Source organism: Zalophus californianus, chromosome 7 (assembly GCF_009762305.2).
Source record: "Zalophus californianus isolate mZalCal1 chromosome 7, mZalCal1.pri.v2, whole genome shotgun sequence".
In the NCBI taxonomy this organism is placed as follows: Eukaryota; Metazoa; Chordata; class Mammalia; order Carnivora; family Otariidae; genus Zalophus; species Zalophus californianus.
In genome coordinates this window covers 30,541,580-30,559,246 of record NC_045601.1, presented here as the reverse complement: position 1 = coordinate 30,559,246, position 17,667 = coordinate 30,541,580, and the positions used below count along the sequence as shown (strand labels likewise).

Below are 17,667 nucleotides of genomic sequence, written 5' to 3'. Positions count from 1 at the left end.
ATCTGTGGCGTTGAAAGAAACCATGTGTAGTTACATAGTTGCCCCCCAAGAAACTCAACATTCTAGTAATATCTCTATTACCTATCATTTATTATGTACTGCTTTAATTTTTACTCGCAAAATGACTTTAAAGTACTCTTATAGGTTCGTTCATGTCCTAAACTTCCACATATCTTCCCCCATTGTGATCTTAAAATCCTCATGTTTCTCACACACACACACTCACACACACACACACACACACACACACACACACCCCAAATGTGGTAGAGCAACATATTTCTCTACCACAAGGAGAATCAAGTCAAATCCTTACATTTGGGTAAGAATACTGTATTACTTCGTATCTCTACTTGTCGTTACTCATTTTATCTATGTTTGACATATTGATTAGCTTCTATGTGCTTTGGCAATTGGTCTCTGATATTCAGATTAAAGAAAGGAGTGACACTGGAGAAGGAAACACTTATAAGGCAGATTGAGGGAGGCACCCCAGGACGGGTTTAGAGGGGATACTGGCCAGCACAGGGTACTGAGATAAGGACCTGGTGTAACAGATGTCGGAACTGCTTGAGTAGCAGAAGATTGTCCTTGCCATCTTGCCCTTCTCCTTCCCCTTCCTAGTTTGCCCCCTTTATTAGGTGGGAAATAGGGCTTCCCTACCAGAAGAAAGACCCCTTGAGATACAAGAGTCCCTTCCTTTGATGCTTTATCATCCTCCTTCAGACAGAGTCTGAGGTGGTGAGTTGAGGAGGAGTGGGTGTGAGGGGTGGGGCAAGTCACAAGCCTGCTTCTTATATTCGGGCGGGGCGGGCGGTAAATGCTCCTGACCCGAGAAGGATCCAGTTCCTTTGTCCATTTTCTGGACTTAGCATCATATGCCTCGTGAGATCTTCTGTCTGTGATCACGGGACACGGACAAATTGGGATGTGTGCAGAGGGTCTGGAAACCATCCTAGTTTGTCAATGTCCCTCTGGAGACCCAGCAGCTAAGAGTATAATTCTTCAGAGATATACTAGAATTATTTCCTTATGAATTACTAAAAATTATTTGTATAAAATTACAAGTTCTAAAATAATTTTATATATCAAATTATCTATCATCTATCTATCTATCATTTATCCAGGCGGTTGGCCTTTAAAAGCTTAAAAAGGTACACTAAGGCATTCTATGACCCTATTCTCACATGGGGGTCCTACCAACATGGGTTATATGCCACAGAATTAGGCTAAGGTCTTAACCATCTGTATCTTATTTGAGGGGTTTATCTTCCCCGTGATGTGCTTTAAGGGATACTGATCAAAACAAATTTCACTCATCTCAGTACTGCTACTTTTTACGGCTGACGTTCCTATACAGTCTTCACGATGCGCATTTGGGATTTTGAATTCCAGCAGCCTGTGGAAGGTTGGTCCCTAATGCTCCTGGGATTGCGGCCCTGTGACACCATGGGACTTCCACCACCGGACAATTTCCTGGGGCAATTTTATCATATAAAAACAATGAAGAGAGGGCGCCTGGGTGGCTCAGTCATTAAGCGTCTGCCTTCGACTCAGGTCATGATCCCAGGGTCCTGGGATCGAGCCCCACATCGGGCTCCCTGCTCAGCGGGAAGCCTGCTTCTCTCTCTCCCACACCCCCTGCTTGTGTTCTCTCTCTCGCTGTGTCTCTCTCTGTCAAATAAATAAATAAAATCTTAAAAAAAAAAAAATGAAGAGAAACATAAAAAGTGGGCTTTTTTTCTGTCTACATTTTGGTTGATGATGAAAAAAGCAAGGCATTATCCTATGGGTGCCAGAAAGGAGATATAACATTTCCAAGAAATCTGGCCACGAACAGGAGGAAAGAGCGCGTGGCAGGAAGGTGGCGTTTATGTTTGCCTGAACACAGATGGCAGAGTTTGGGCAGCTCTCTGGACCCAGAAGCAGCAGCCCGAGCTAAAGGAGAGGGTAGGATGAGGAATTACAATGAATGCCTTTTCAAAGAACATCCAGTCCTGAAGTCAAACACTTTGCACTTCACTTTCTTGGTGAAATTTAGCATTTCCATCCATTTTGCTCATGGCCTTTACTCACAGTGGCCCTTCCTTCACATTTATTTTCCCCAAAAGGGCCACGGAGACATCTCAGCCTTTTGCAGACATCACAGAAACCACTTGCAACTGGTACCGCAGGCCCTTGGCTCATGCCTCCCTCTGTGTCTTGCTGCTTTGCTAGAAGACCAGCAGTGTTCCTTTTGGTGCAATGCTGATTCCATAGCAAGGTAAGAAAGTAAAACCGCTCATGGGAGATGCAATCGCAAGCAAGGGGCTTCACGTGAACGCCCTGAGACCCACACGGAGGACACAGAGGGCAGGAGCCTCCGCAGGCTTGGCGAGGCCACAATGGCTGCATTGTCTGCCGCTTATGGTGACTCACTGGAAGCCACGCCGTAACTGGCTCGCACATGAGACACTCAGTTTTCCATATTATTTGAGTTTCTGCCTGCTCTCTGCTTTTCTTTCTTCCCCATATGCCTACTACAGCCTACGTACCTAATGGACACACAGCGAGCACTTGCCCTCTCACTAAATCCTACAACACACGGCGGGGCATGCGCACGCAGGTCCTTCTGGCTGGCAGCCAGGGGGTTAGACAGCTTGGCCCCGTGCGAACGCCTCAGGAATTGAGAAGCCCCCCTACTTCATGTTTTGCTCAAGAAAAACTTGCAGTGGCCCCCAAATGGCCTTGCAGATGTGGCCTCCCCCTTTCTCCACTCCTCCTCGCTGCGTTATCTTTCATGCCAACTCATCTTCCAAGAGTTGTCTCAAGCGCCACCTCCCCCAGGAAGGCCATCCTGCTCTGCCTTATTCTGTAGCCTCACCCTTAACCCCTCGGCGCTTCTCCTGCCCAAAGAATGTGTTTCTAGGGCACCTGTCATCTTTCACGGTGCTCATTTATTTACCCATTTGTCTTCTCCGGTTAAACCGAAAGTTCTTAAAGCCAAGAACTCGGCCTTCTTTATACCTGTATTCTCACCTCTGGTCTTTGACAGAAAGTAAATACTCAATGAATGTTTGCTGAGTGATTGAATAAAAGAATGAATGATAACAGCCCTCCAGAATACGGATCCTTGGTCCTCTGCTCCCCAGGGTTCTGTCAGTAGACGAAAATGAATGCATCATAGTATGGAAGAGTCAGCCTATACAACTTTATACTTACGTAAATGCTTAGCATTTGAGCAGCATAGTATTAGCGTTTCTATAAAGCTTTCAGCACTATTATTAGCCTGTTAATATAGCACCATTATAGAGACCATAAACTGTTTCATTCTCACTTGTATATTTATACTTTATGAAATGGCAGCCCCGTGCACGGACTTGTTCTCTAGACGTTCAGACTCTGCGTAGCAGCCCCAACGGGGACTCTGGTTTGCAGGCCCCATAGCAGTCTCCAGGCACCAGCTCTTCAGCAGCCCATCCCCACCACTTGCTGTTTCTGGAAAATGCCATGCACCTTCCCAGACTCGTGCTTCTCTTCAAGCTGTTCCCCCTCATGGCATGTCTCTCCCCGAACTTCAGAGCCTAGGGAAATCTGAGTCATCTCTGAAGATACAGTTTGAATCTCCCCTTCTCTACAAAACCTTTCCAGACGACCTCTCTTTGGTTAGCACTGATAGCTCTTCTCTCCCTTGCCCTTCCTTCCGTGGCCTCACAGCGCCCTGGATTATAATTAGTTCTGCCAGTCACCTGCCTTAGATCGGGAGCTCTTTGAGAGTAGGAGTGTCACCATCAAGGGACCCACACAGGGCCTGATGCGAAAGCTCAGTGGACTACTGGATGTCACGTGAAGGAGGAGCACAGGCTTAGCCAGAGAGCTCCCCAGACCCATGAGAGTTGAGGGGTGCTGTCCCACCAGCTGCCAAGGGTCCCAGATGCTGCCTCTTGGCCCTAGACCCCGTGTGAGGCCCCCTGCGGTGGTAAATACTGGGCACTAGCCTTCATCTAACCACTCTCCCCCTCCTCGGCCCGCTAATCCTCTTTAGCATACAATGAAACTCAGCCCGGTGGAAAATTTGGCCTCCCTCTACACCGGCTAGCTTTTGACCTTTCTAAAACAAAAGGAGAGGAACTTTGTTTTCTTTTTCATTTTTCAAATCTCAGGTTTGATTCAGTAGTACTTGTACAGACACACTTTTCTGAAACCAATCTTCTCTGACTTCTGGGGGCCGGGCAGGTACACTGAGGGAACAGCACTTACACGGGGTGTATTCACCCTTCGCTGGCTCTTGCTCTGTGAACTCCCTTCTTCTGCTGATGACATGTAGGACTTTCCTTCTTTTCCTTCTTTCCTTCTACTCATTTGTCTTTCCTTCCTCCCCTCCTTCCCTCCTTCAGTGTGGGACTTTCACCAGGATGAGTCTGGGCGCTTGCTTCTTCCAAATTCCACTGCTACTACTTGACTTCTTCTACTGAGAAAAGACTTACAGTGTTTGGGGTTTTCCCCCTATTTGTTTAGTAATAATTATTTATGTGTTTGCTGTACATATATTCATCTCATCTCCTATCTCTGTCTTCTTGTCCTTTCTACGTGCACCCAGAATGGCGTCTCCTATTTATCCTCCATGTCACAGATCTCAGATGATAATTCTGCGCCTGTGGCTTTGGCGCCCTCACACTCATTACAGTTTCCCACAGGTCTGTCTGCACCTCCGTCCTCGGCCCCGTCTTCACCTCGATTTATTCCCACTGTCAGATGTCGTCCTAGTCTTTCTTCAGAGTCCACTTTTACAAAAATTACGGAGAACAGAAATCAGATGCTTTCCAAAACTGATGTATGTTCCCTTAAAAAAAGAAATCTTAAAATGCAGCCCTTGCCTTTGTTTTTAAAATAGCCTTGCCAATGGCCAGATTTGCTGCCTTCTCTTTACCCAGCCCCCAGATCAGTTATGATATTTTTGACTGTAAGAAACCAAAACCTAAAAAACAAGGGTTTAAAATATTGTGGCATTTACTGTTTAATTAGCGAGAAGACCAAGTTGAGTTTGGTATCTCCAAGGATTCACACTCTATCCATCCTTCTGTTCCTGCCTCCTCAGAGGGTTGGCTTTTGTCCCTGATTTGTCACCATATGTGCAAGGTGGCTGCCGCAGTTCCAGGCATAAAATTCTCTCACAACCAAATTCCAAGGCAGGTGACAACGGAAGAAGGCTTGGGGCAGGCCTTTTTCCTTTTACTGGGGAGGGAACTTTCTAGAAGCACTGTGGAAGATGATGGGTTTCGGGATATGCTACCCCTAAAACGTGGTATCTTGGCTTATTGAGTATTTTAATCTGAAGGAGTCTGAGAAAATGGCAGAAGCAGGCGGGTCCCTCTGACCTTCCCCCTGCCCTTCTCCCCTGAAGCAGGCAACAAACCGTCACATGAGAGATGCTTTCCCTACACCCAGAAGAAAGGAGCACTCTTAGCTCTAAAGACCCAGAGAGGCCGCGAAGGATCCGAACACACAGGCCTTGCCTCATACAGCCTGACCTGCCACATTACTCCATGGCTGTCCACTCTTCATCAAACCGAGCATACAACCACTCAGGCTTAGCTTCTTACAGTCTTTATTTCCTGGCGAAGGCTCCCGTGTCATGTAGAACCTACATTAAATACATTTGGATGCTTTTCTCCTCTCATCTGTCTTTGCCAGTTTAATTTTCAGACCCAGCTGAAGACTCACCCTAATGTCTCATTGGCCAGAACCAGTGGGTTCCATGCTCCATCTTGGCAAGAGTGACTGAGACGTGAGTGTCGAATACTTCAGTTCTGCAGGAAATGAGGAGGGAGTTAGCGTAGCTGTTGGGTTTTCAGTGTCTGACACATCTCATTCTAGCCACAGGTTGCAGCTGGGAATCCCTCTTAGCTAGGCTGGGGGGAGCAGCTGATGAGGCAGAGGAAGGCCAGCCGAAGACAAAGCACAAGCTGACACCCCACAATCACCCCCCCCCCCGGAGGTGGGATCTGGGTGACATTCCTCAGGCACTCCTGGCTGCCCTAAAACTAAGAGAAGGAAATAAAAAACAAACAAATGGTTAACTAATAGAGATCACAGTCCAAAAAAGACAAGAGCCTCTATCAGTTTACAAAATGTCTTAGTGATTTACAAGAAAAATGCGTTCTTATCAATAACCTAAATTCCAGAAGGAAACTCCCAACTATCTTCATGTTAATGCTTTACTCGAGGGAAAAATCATCTTAACTTGACAATGGCAAGGCCTCCAGGGTCTTGTCCTCTTCAGCATACAAAAGTTCTTTAGAAAACCTCCCTTTTCTTTGCATCCCCCAACTCCCAAGTATATAATCGGTCACCCCTCTCAACCCCGGTGCGGCCGCTCTTTCTGCCCACAGGTCCTATCCCCATGCTTTAATAAAACCACCATTTTGCACCAAAGATGTCTCAAGAATTCTTTCTTGGCTGTTGGCTCCGGACCTCACCAACATTCAAAACTACATTACAGCTGCTGGCCAAATTTCTGATGTCTGGAAGTTATTTTTCTGGTGTGACTTCATTGGACGAAGGAAGGAATTTTTTTTTTGCTTCCATTTCTTGGTCCCCTGACTAGGAATAAGAGATATCATTCCTGCATGATTTAAAGGGGCCCGTAGTTCTTTGCTTGTCAAAACCAGTATCTGCCGAACTAAAACTTCCGGAAGGCACCATTCCAGGGGCTCATCTGGGCTCTGTCCTTTCTTAATACTGATTTCATGTTCCGGAATGCAATGAGCCGCTGTCTTTCCTACCTGCCCAGAGTTGCTGACATCCTGGAAATTGTAGCCCCTGAGAGAGAAAGAGAAGGAATGGTAACAGGATGGCGGGGAAGATCGGACTGTGGAGCAAAACTGCGACCCTCTGCCAGTGCGGCTCCAGGGGTCTGTGGGGATGACTTCCCTTTAGCCGGCTCCTGAAAATTCTCTCAATGAGGGATGCCCCGTGGGCGTTTGTGCAAAACTAAAATTTCACTGCCTTTTATGCATTAGGCCTATGTGTGCATCTTATTTAGGGTTAAATCCTAACGCACTGATGAATATATCTGGCTTTCATGTTTTTGTGATTTTGCATCTCTTTGCATGTTTTTATGGATATTTTATTTTATTTATTTATTTTTTTATTTATTTGACAGAGAGAGAGACAGCGAGAGAGAGAACACAAGCAGGGGGAGCGGAAGAAGGAGAAGCAGGCCTCCCGCAGAGCAGGCAGCCTGATGCGGGGCTCGATCCCGGGGTCCTGGGATCATGACCTGAGCTGAAGGCAGATGCTTAATGACTGAGCCACCCAGGCGCCCCTTTTATGGATATTTTAAATAGACAGTTAAGGGCGGGGAGGGGGAGGGCAGTGAATGTGCAGAACAAACCAGCAGCCCTCTCACCTAGAGATCTCTGAGGTTTCCTGGACAGGGCTCTCAATGTGCGCAAGCTGTGGTAAGCTATGGACATTTGAGAATTAACAAGACCTTTAAAAAGGATCCTCATCCCATCAATGACTAGTGAATGTTGGAAAAAAAATAGTAACATATTTGTACTTTAAGATTTCAAACGTATGCAGACGTGATGAAAACATTTTTAAAAAAATTCAAAGTGCCAGGGATTGCACAGCAGGTTTCCGTCAGCCTATATTTTCCAATCAATAAATATAAAACTTCGAAGACTATGATGTGAGGATTTAAAGTTGTTGAAGGAATTGCTAAAGGAGTCTACATACTTGAAAATGACTGTGAATCATCCTTAGTGCATTTACAATTTTTAAATTAGGGAAATACAGGGCGCCTGGGTGGCTCAGTCGTTAAGCGTCTGCCTTTGGCTCAGGTCATGATCCCAGGGTCCTGGGACTGAGTCCCACATCAGGGTCTCTGCTCAGTGGGAAGCCTGCCTCTCCCTCTCCCACTCCCCCTGCTTGTGTTCCCTCTCTCGCTGTGTCTCTCTCTGTCAAATAAATGAATAAAATCTTCAAAAATAAAAAAGAAAGAAAGAAAGAAAGAATGGCTAAGAATGCCCAGAAAGAGGAGAAATGGAAGAAAAGGTCCAGATAAGTTGTCAAGTTGTTGGGGAGGGGTGGGGCTGGGGCTAGGGAGCCACATAAGGAAACAACAGGGCCACAGCCTATGGGTTTTACATAAATTGGTTTACAAGAAATTCCCTATGGTGGATTTGACAGGAGACTTTTAAGAACGGGCCCCTCGGATATTTAATTGCTCAATAGCTCTCTTCCAATCATAGAAACGATCCACAAACAGCTTGTATGAATGGGATTTGAGAGTGGGAAGGAAAAAGGGCCTTGATCCACACACGGATTGGGGCAAGGATTAGAGAAATGACTAGCTGCACGAGGTGAAAGTTAACAATCAGTGGAGAAAGGAAGTTGGCGCAAAAAAGTGATCAGAAGAACCACCAGACTCCTAAGGGACACAGTGTGTGTTTAAGGATGGGCAGAGACGGGCGGAGAGCAAGAAGGCATGTGGACTTAACCTTATAGGGGCTGGAGCTCTGTTTACTGAAATATTAAAAGAATGGTGACCCCAGGAAGCTGCGGGATTTCAACATGCGGGTGAGGCTCTCTAGGGCTCCCTAATTCTGTCCCCACTGTGATCACTTGCAGAGACTGGCTTGGTTTCTCTAAACTGATATGGTCTCTTCCTAAGAATTCTCCCTCTCATGGTACTTAGCACAAAGGTTTCCTGATATAGTCCCTGCTTACATCTTCAGATTCCTTTGCCATCCTCTGGCCTCTGGATGAACTCTGCGCTCTCGTCATACAGAAATATCTGTAGATCCCTGAATGTGCCATTCTCAAAACTGGCACACAAGCTATTTTCTCTGCTTATCATGCTCTCTGTAAACACACTGACCTCAGTTATACCTTCTTGACTCGGAGTCGCTCTACATCTCCCAGAATCCATTAAAAGCTGGTGGAGGTGCCCCTTGGGCCCTTGCAGAGCATCATTCATCCGGCTACCTTCTCCATCGTGGGTTCCCTGATCTCTTGTCCTTCTCCACCAGTTGGTAATAAGCGCTCGCATCGGAGGGATGTCTTTTATTCACCGCTGGACCCGGGGTCTAGCATCGTGTCTGAGTCTTAGTAGAATCAACATTGGCTAAACGATCATCTTGTAATTACTTCGATTCTTATCTTTCTGATGAGTTGGTAAAATCTATAGCCATGGATAATGTATTATGTGTCTTTTTTCACTCTGAAGCATCCAGCTCAACAAGTATTACTGAAGTAAAATGTTCTTTAGTTTAGCTGAACAAACACTTAATTCATTTACCCATTTAACAGTGAAGCATGTACCATGCACCGGCACTATGTGTTGGGCACAGATGGTGACAGGTTCATCTACGTAAACAGTATGGGTGGTCACCGTGAGCACTGCGTTGAGAGATCTCCTAGCTTACATCTGGATTTGATGGCTCAAGACGGTGGTTACTTGGGCGCCTGGATGGCTCAGTTGGTTAAGCGACTGCCTTCGGCTCAGGTCATGATCCTGGAGTCCCGGGATCGAGTCCCAAGTCAGGCTCCCTGCTCAGCAGGGAGTCTGCTTTTCCCTCTGACCCTCTTCCCTCTCGTGCTCTCTAACTCTCATTCTCTCTCTCTCAAATAAATAAATAAAATCTTAAAAAAAAAAACAGACGGTGGTTACTTGTCCCACATGCATGTGATCCCTGATGGAAACACGGACGAAAGGTGGAGTTCCTACTTCTTATGAGCTGCCCAGTATTTCTTGCACACACACGGTACTTGCAGTCAGCTCAGAACTCTGATAGGTACCAGAATATATATTTTATCCAGAAATGTATAAACTGATAGCCAAAGACATGTTGCATAGAAAATTAGGGAACTAGCTAAAATAAAAAGCAATGACGTTCTGAAACGAGTGAAACAGGGACCCCAAATCCCAGATCAGATCACAGAACAGAGCACGAAGTAGAGACATCAAGTGCTGGGTGGTATTATCGGTCAAGTGGGCAAAACCCTGGACTGGATCTTAGGATACTGAGACTCTGCCCCACATTACCCATGCTTCCTGGAGCGCGTCCCTTTGCTTCTGTCTAGGAAGTGCCTGGGCTGAATGGTGAAGGTACGGTCAGGAATCAGAGTGACTGATTAGTTACCAGCTAGCTTGTGACATGTCTCTTAATCTTTCTGTTCCTCTGGGTCCTCATTCCCAAGATATAGATAATAACATTACCTACTTTATAAAGTTGCTATGAAAATCCATGAGATAGAAAACTGCACTGGGCATGGTAATGTTTGCTGTTATTCTCTTAGCCTCAGTTTGCTTATCTGTGAACTGGGCATAATATCACTTCATTGGGTTGTTTTAAAGATAGGAAAGGATAATAGTAATAGAAGCATTTGACCCACAATAATCATTCAACAAAGATTTGTTTAATCTGAATCCGAGAGGTAAAATCCCCATAACAAGAAAGTAAAACTTTGAAACAGTCTCCCTTACTGATAGCGCCGGAAGTAAAATGATACCTTGTTTCCAGCATAACAGTTATGCCTTTTCATAAATTCTTGAATTCCTTTGTTTTGGGCAGTACCTACATAATTGGGTTTACATCATGAAAAATTCTTCCTGTGATTTTGCCTTGGGGTTTCAACAGTTTTGTTTCCCAATGGAATTGAAACATACCATTAGCTTGGGCATGCTCTCTCACCTTACAAATTGATCTTAATCACAACTTTTCTCTCTATTTGTAAAAGTCTTGCACACCTGAGGCTGAGATGCCATTGTGGGCTGGTTTCTAAATTAGCATTGCACATTGCTACCAACTGTGCAGGAGCACAATATTGTGGACTCAATAATATGGATGTAACCAACAGGCCCCAGAGCCTCACTGTGCCCAGCAGACCTGAGTCTTAAGTGTTCCTGAGAAACAATTACTTCCAAGGAAAGCATCAGGTAACAGCTTAAAGGTGAATTACACTTGATTTACTCAAAGAAAAAAATACTCCTCTAAGTCAAACAAAGGACTGCATTTTTCTCCCCGATATTTTGGCAGAATGGTATAAAGTGAGTAATTGTTCCAAAAAGAATGAAAGCTACTAAAAATAAAATGATGTGATCATTTATTTTAGTCTTATTATTACTTCTACCTAAATTGTAGAAAAATTAGTATATCACCGAGGCATAGCCATTTAGCAAATGCATAAATGACTGCTGTGACATAGGAAGTAAAATGACACCAATGAGCCAAAGCAAACCAAACTTAAATTTGAAAGAACCCTATGAATTTATGATTTACTACAAAGATAATATATTTGACTCAAAGTTTCAGCTGGGAAATATCTGGGGTGATTTCAAGTCTTTTGCCTTTAACAGCGATCGGGTACTTTCTGAAGGAAGATGGATTAGAAATTATCCTTATTTGGTATTTGGTCAAACAGCCCCTTGGGAAGAAGCCCATATTCCAACGTTCCCCCTTACTCACCACCATAACTCTTGTCTTTTTACATGGCTTTCATCCCCTATTTTATTCAATAACTCATCTTTTTGGGGAAGACTGTGCATGAGAAAAATTGAACTAGGGAGCCCCAACTCTGCTCCATTTAAGAATCACAGACAGGGGTGCCTGGGTGGCTCAGTTGTTAAGTGTCTGCCTTTGGCTCAGGTCATGATCCCAGGGTGCTGGGATGGAGCCCCAAGTCGGGCTCCCTGCTCGGCGAGAAGCCTGCTTCTCCCTCTCCCACTCCCCCTGCTTGTGTGCCCTCTCTTGCTGTGTCGCTCTCTGTCAAATAAATAAATAAAATCTTTAAAAAAAAAAAGAAGAATCACAGACAACCAGTGCTCACTCACACAATCTGAGTAAATAGCTGTTTCAATCCTTAGAGGCACAAGCTAATTGCGCACTAATGGAGGGCCATTGGGAGCGCTCAGAACATTTCACACCCTTAGGCTAAATATTACTTAGGTTCCTACTATTGGAGAAAATGCCACCTACAAAACCATATTCAAGAACTAACTATTCTTGAATGAAAAATAGATGCCCATATATCTACAGCAATTAAAAATAGCATTTTAAAATTGGCCGAATCACCTTTAATTTACACATGTAAATTAGAATTTCCTTAGGTGGCTCCAGGGTGGATCCATTGTACTTTGAGGGTGTTTGTTTGTTTGTTTGTTTGTTTTACCAGCTAATATAAGATCCAGCCCACTAAAAAGTACCCTGTTGACAATTCACAAACAATGTAAGTGAAGGGCTACCACTAGGCCTGTTCCTGGGGTCTCTGAGACCTCCACTCCTGCTAGCAGTCTTACCAGACAGAAAGATGATGTTAAAAATATTTAATGACTGGGAAAGGGGCATTGACCGATTCGAATAGACATGACCTGTAAAACCAGCTCAGGCACACCAGTGTCTGCTGACTAATTCCAGTCCTCCCCAGGTCAGCCACATTGCATAAAGCCTCCATCAGGGTCTGCCAGGCCTTGCCACCTGCAGACTGCCACCAATGCCTATCCGCTGCTACGGGGGCCGCCGGGAGCTAGTCTGTGGCAAAGTGGCAACCTCTCTGCCCTCTCTAGGTCACAGTGATCTCCAAGGGAAACAAGAGCCCTGGCTGCCTGAGCCAGACACCACCCAGAGTTTGTGGTGAAACAGGTGCCGCCATGTTTGTTTAGAGCCTTCTCTCTTTCTAGATCTCGGAGAAGCCACTTGCTGGAGCCTCACAGTCACAAAAAGCCTCAAATTTAGACTTTTGATGTGATTTCCAAGTGATGTGAAATGCACAATCATAGAGATAAGCTGACTGAAGTGAAGAGAGGTGGCTACCTTTAAATCTAGTCTTATTTCCAGACAAGAGTCTACAGCCCCTCATAGATTCACATGTCTATAAATCCTGTCACTCTCTTGGCAATATCAAGTTGCATACAGTCACTTTTTGCCGTTACCAGCCATTAATTTATTAAATATGCGTGTTTTTAAAACACAATAAAACACAGTCACTCTTTGATATATGGAAAGCCTGGAGAAATGGTAATGGCTAAGGCCCTGGGTCTTCCCAACATGACTGGTTTGTTGTTAGAAGTCTTCCTCTCACAACCAAGGCTCTGTTACGAGGTCAGCTGGTTGTTGGCCTGACTTACTTTTCTCTGGGGAGAAGCTTGCTTCTAAAAGTCTCCTCAGCTCTCTGACAAGGCTAACCCTGGGACTCCAAGCCTCAGTAAGAGCGTAGTAAAAGTGCCCTGACCTCAGGAACAGGGCCTGCATAAGCAGAGGAGCGATGGACTTGTGGTTTGCTACTGTGGCCCCACCCAGGAGCCCGCTCAAGGATATAAGGGGTAGGAATGGAGCAGGGAGACACCGGCCTCGGGTTTTTCCTTTCCCTACCTCCGCTCTTTTCCCTAGAGAGGCACCATGATGACTTCTCTTATGTATTGATCACCTGTTCAGCTTCTCCTTTGCCAAAAGGAGTTTCACAGATTTAAACAAGTTTGAGAACAACTGCCTTTGGCTACTCATCTGATTAGCACAAGTGTGCATTTCTTAAGTCTCAGGCTGTGGCATCTTGGATTGAGAAGAGTCTTGGCGGAGATGAAGCCCAGTCCTTTCAACTGGGTCAGTGAGTTCAGTTCTAGTGACCCAGGTTCCAGTACATTCCGGCAGCGGGATCTGCCATGCTGAGAACCTGCATTCATACAATGAATACTGTTCTTGGTTTCGGAACGTTTGGGCGGGTGCTGGTGGGGTAGAGGGGGGCCTTAAGGAAACCCTCCCCTTAGCCAGTCATTTGAAACATGAAATTAGAAGAGCCTGGGAGACCCATCTCCTGAGATAGAGGAGGAGGCATCCAGCCTCCCAGGCCAGAGACACCACGGTCAGTTTTGCACCAGCACTGAGTGAACTTGGGCCAACCAAACAACTTCTCTCCCTTGTGTGAGATGTTCTAGCAGCGTACTTTTCTAATATCACCTATACCATGGTCAGCTCTAGGCACCAGGATGGAGCTCAACCCTGCCTATGAGGTCAATTATAATATGTCTGTGAACACTAAAAAAATTACTGAAAATATATGCACTTTGAGTCATAACTTCTTGAAAATGAATTTAAGTTCATTAGCTTCTAGTTATTGGAACAAAGCATTCTCTCCAGGTGAAGAAGGGATGGCCGAGCAAGATCTGCCAGCACTTTTTATTGTGCATAAAAGTATTTGAGGGTGCAATCACGGAGTTTAGGAATTTTTGTTTTGATTTGGTTTTCAGGATCTCGAATGACTTAATTATCTACCCCCGGGTTGTATGACTTGTTCCTCTTTGTGCTTTAATTTTCCCATCTAGGAATATAGAAAAACTTGTATCTTCAAATGTAGGAATAGAATGATAATTATTGAGCATATTTAAATACTCTGAATTTCCTGGATGAAACTATGGAAGTTTAAAATACAAAGAAGTCAAAAGAAGTATTTGACAAGCATTATTTCATTAAGCCTCAACATCTTTATAAAACAAACTAAAGTATAATCCCAAAACACACAGCAAGCCTGCACTATGCATTTGGTAGATATATATATATATTTGCCTTTGGGTACCAAGAGATGTCTCAGACAATTTAGGAAAATTTACACAAGTAATGTTAAAATGTTTGCATTCATCTAAATGTAAACTATAGCACAGATCAAAGTTTTATTCATTTAAGATTTTAGGGAAACATTTCGGCTTTCTTTTCTATATAATAAAGGTTCCTTTAGAATTAAATTTAAAAAATAACTTACAGTATTTATCCATTTGTCATTTCTTCAGAACACAAACAGTTGCACTTTAAATTGCATTTTGTGCGTATATTCAATCTTTCCAAACACAAATACTTGTGACCTTACTTCAGGATAATTGTGCACTTGCACAATTTAACCTATTAAGAGTACACCGTGCTTTCAAAGCTGTATCAAAATTAAATAGTCCATTTTTAATTGTTGCTGTAGAGACCCCCTCAGGACAAAATTTCTTTTCTTCTTTGCGACATTATCGACTATTTTTTTTTAAGATTTTTATTCATTTATTCAAGAGAGAGAGAATGAGAGATAAAGAACACGAGAGGGAAGAGGGTAAGAGGGAGAGGCAGACTCCCTGGCGAGCAGGGAGCCCGACGTGGGACTCGATCCCGGGACTCCAGGATCATGACCTGAGCCGAAGGCAGTCGCTTAACCAACTGAGCCACCCAGGCGCCCTATCACCGACTATTTAGTGATTATTGATTTGGCCACCTCAGCAAGCTCTGCGGCTCAATCTTTCAGAACTTGGAGAGAACACTGCGATTCTTTCCATGAACCCTCAAATACAAGCTTCCCTGGGCTGCTCTGAGACTGAGCCAGAGAGCACCCGGGAGGAAGAAGGGGCAGCTCTGCTTAAGAGAGGGACTCAGCCATCCTGAAGGATGGCCCCAGACATTTATTCTTGAGCAGAAGTGGGAAAGCAGGAGAAAAGTTGAGCAGGGAGCAGGGTAAGGGAAGGCTGACAGCTTCTCGTTGCCTAGGAGCCAATCTGCACCTCGGACAGAGAGGTCGTGGAATCAAGTCCAAGATCAGACAAACCCACAACGCAAACATGACTTTACAGATCCATCGCAAGGTGAAAGGTACATGCCTTTTGTATCATTTAGTGTTCTGGACTATTCATGAAATTCCAATCTATGGCCTGGGAATCTATGGTATGGTGAAGGGGAGCAGAGCTGAGAGAGAGAATTATTTGTGTTTGATTTAATTTCCTATTACAATTAGTTTCTATTCCTTTGAGAACCAGCTAAAAGAGTAGGAAAGGATGGCCAAAAGCTTGCAACGTGTTTGTGGGAATTGTAAATGTGGAAGTGAAGAACAGCATTCGGCACGGCAAAGATCACTGAAATGAATTAAAACTTTTTCAGATTTCACCACTGAAAGGAAAAAGTATTAAAGGAACCCCCCAGTTTGAAAGGCCAGTTGGAAAGAGAGCAGGAGCAAATCAAGCAGAGGTTTTAGGCTTGAATTCATTACAAATCCATTACACACGGAGGCTGGGAACTTAAAAAAGTGGTGTTCAGTGATTACATAACTAATACTTTCCTGAAGCCTACTGAAAATACTGATTTAAAACATGGTGGTTGTAAATGTCCACTTGTTACAGATTGCCCATTTGTGCCAATAAATGAAAAAGTGTGTGTGTGTGTGTGTGTGTGTGTGTGTGTACACATGGGACTCTCTTGCCGGTCACTCGTCCCCGAATGAACGAGTTCTACATTCTGCCAACACAGTCGATGGACCCATCCTGCCAGTGGTGGGACCTGGATCTTCACGTTACAGCTCCTTGTCATTCCTGCTCCCACCGGACTCGGTCCCCTTCTCTCCACGCCCCTCGCCCGCTCACGTGTACACACGCACACGCACACACACGCGCGCACACACACGCGCGCGCGCGCGCGCACACACAGGAGCGAGAACCGAGTACAGCTCTCCGCCCCGGCCGGCCCGTGCCTCACTTTACCTCTGGCCCAGGGAGGATGCCGGCCGTCGCCGGCTGCGCCGCCGCCCTCGGTCTCGGCCGCTCTCCCCTTGAGGCTCAGCAGCCCTGGGCCCTCGCGGTTTTCAACAGGTACCATGGTGGCGTAGAAGTTACAGGGGCCCCCGCGGCACCGCGCCGCCCAGGCTGCCCGCTCTGACAGCAGTGGTCACTTTCCCCATGGTCGCCTGCTAAAGAACGGTGAAAAAAAAAAAAACAACTGTGTGATTTGTAACCAACTTTGTTTCTATTTCCGAAGGCTTTGCCCTTTTCGGTGACACAGGCTGTTGCTATTCCAGGCAGCCTATCACAGGCAGTGGGAGGGCCGGGCTCCCAGGATTGTTTTCGCTTCAGACGCGGGCTGGAAGCGAGGGGTTAAAAGGCTTGGGGACAGAGCTCAGACCTAGTGTTTTTGGCAATTAGCTGGGGGGCGGGGGGTGGAGGACGGGGGGGGGGTGCGGCTTGTGTGCCTGCACCTTTGAAAAGAGGCAGAGAAGAGAAACACGCCGCTTGAAAGGGAATGAGGAGAGAGAAGGGCCCAGAATGCTCACAGATGGTATCAGTTACTCTTGTAGAGAGGGGAGCAATTCATGCAAAGACATACCAGAAGGAAAAGTGTGTCAGTTTTTCAGCACGACTGTTATTCCAAGAGTCGGGACACTTCCCATGTAAACAAAGTATAAAACATCTTTACTGTGTCAGCCTGATTTTGCTCTAGGTGAATGCGGTCTGTCCTCTTTCTCAGCAAGGCCTGGCAGACAAATCCAGGCCGGAGACCAAGCATGCACCGACCCAGACTGCAGAGATTCTTTGGACTTTTTACACCCTGAGATTTTAGCAAAGTAATCCCGTTTATCTAAGCACAGGTATCTTTAAGAGAGGAGCCAACCCTGAATCTTCTGTCAGGTTGTGTGATGAAAGCCTGCTTTGGGGGCGCGTCTGGGTGGCTCAGTTGTTAAGCCTCTGCCTTCAGCTCAGGTCCTGATCCCAGTGTCCGGGGATGGAGCCCCACATCGGGCTCCCCGCTCTGCGGGAAGCCTGCTACTCCCTCGCTCACTCCCTCTGCTTGTGTTCCTGCTCTCACTCTCTCTCTCTGTCAAATAAATAAAATCTTTAAAAAAAAAAAAAAAAAGCCTGCTTTGGGAGGAGGGTAATTCCAATTCAGAGAGACC

At 45.4% G+C, this 17,667-nt stretch overlaps 1 protein-coding gene across 4 annotated transcripts in view; it reads right to left on the bottom strand.

Annotated features, from left to right (window-relative positions):
• The window catches only part of SLC2A12 (solute carrier family 2 member 12), a 55,845-nt gene extending 39,088 nt beyond the window's left edge, over positions 1-16,757 (bottom strand). For 3 of the 4 annotated variants that reach the window (XM_027601907.2, XM_027601909.2, XM_027601910.2), the window contains exon 1: positions 16,481-16,757. In XM_027601907.2, coding sequence (XP_027457708.1) covers positions 16,481-16,595 — 115 coding nt within the window. In that variant the 5' untranslated portion in view covers positions 16,596-16,757. Of the gene's footprint in view, positions 1-5,703; positions 5,790-16,480 lie in introns of all 4 variants that reach the window. The other variant, XM_027601908.1, reaches the window with a different exon arrangement.
• Between the last annotated feature and the right edge of the window lie 910 nt (positions 16,758-17,667).